Here is a 932-nt window from a genome sequence, read left to right on the forward strand (position 1 = left end):
CACACAACCACACACAGACTCGGACACAGACCCAGACACAAACAGACACACAACCACACACGGACACGAACACAGGCACGCACAGACACACAACCACACACAGACTCGGACACAGACACAGACACAAACAGGCACACACAGACACACAACCACACACAGACTCGGACATAGACACAGACACAAACAGGCACACACAGGCATATACAGACACACGCACGCACACACAAACGTACACACAAACGTACACAAAAACAGACACACACACACACATGCAAGTACGTACATTTACACCTCTCCTCTGCATCCGTGATGTCCGCTCTCGCTCTCATCTACATTCCCACATGTACTCACAAACACCCCGTACAGGTCCACCGATACATGTGTCACATCCTCCACCTCCACCCCTTCGTACCAAAACACCGACCCGCATCCGCACATACCAGTCAAACACTCGAAAGCGACCACGCCTAGAGCCCACAGATCCACATGGCGCGTGTAGCCGCCCAGATTGTCCAGGATTTCTGGTGCAAGGTACTCGGGCGTGCCGCAGAAGGTCTGTGTGCGCTGATCCCTGCTGTCCATTTGCTGTGGGATGGGTGCAGGATGGAGTGTGAGACGCTAGAGCCTTAGATGTATATGTAGACATGTATGTAAGATGTATATGTAGATATGTATGTATGATGTATATGTAGAAATGTATGTTAGATGTGTATGTAGACATGTATGTATGTGATTCGACTGATTTGGACTAGGAGGTGGTTATCCGCGTACTAGTGAGCAGGTACATATTGGGCTGCGCATATACGCGTACGTGTAACAACTAGCCGTTCAGCGAGGTATTCAAGCATAGCTGATCCGCACATGGATCTATTGAAGTGTGCCATAGTGCAAGTGTGCGATCATTCTTATGTAGACATATGTGAACTTAAATT

At 48.8% G+C, this 932-nt stretch overlaps 1 protein-coding gene across 1 annotated transcript; it reads right to left on the bottom strand.

Annotated features, from left to right (window-relative positions):
* Window positions 1–285: 285 nt before the first annotated feature.
* Window positions 286–585, bottom strand: SARC_17362 (hypothetical protein; the record flags this gene model as incomplete). Its single annotated transcript, XM_014288542.1, has 1 exon — window positions 286–585. A coding segment is annotated over one exon (300 nt), but the record flags the coding sequence as incomplete, so codon positions are not given.
* Window positions 586–932: the final 347 nt, after the last annotated feature.

The sequence above is a fragment of the Sphaeroforma arctica genome (genome assembly GCF_001186125.1).
Source record: "Sphaeroforma arctica JP610 unplaced genomic scaffold supercont1.10500, whole genome shotgun sequence".
NCBI lineage: Eukaryota > Ichthyosporea > Ichthyophonida > Sphaeroforma > Sphaeroforma arctica.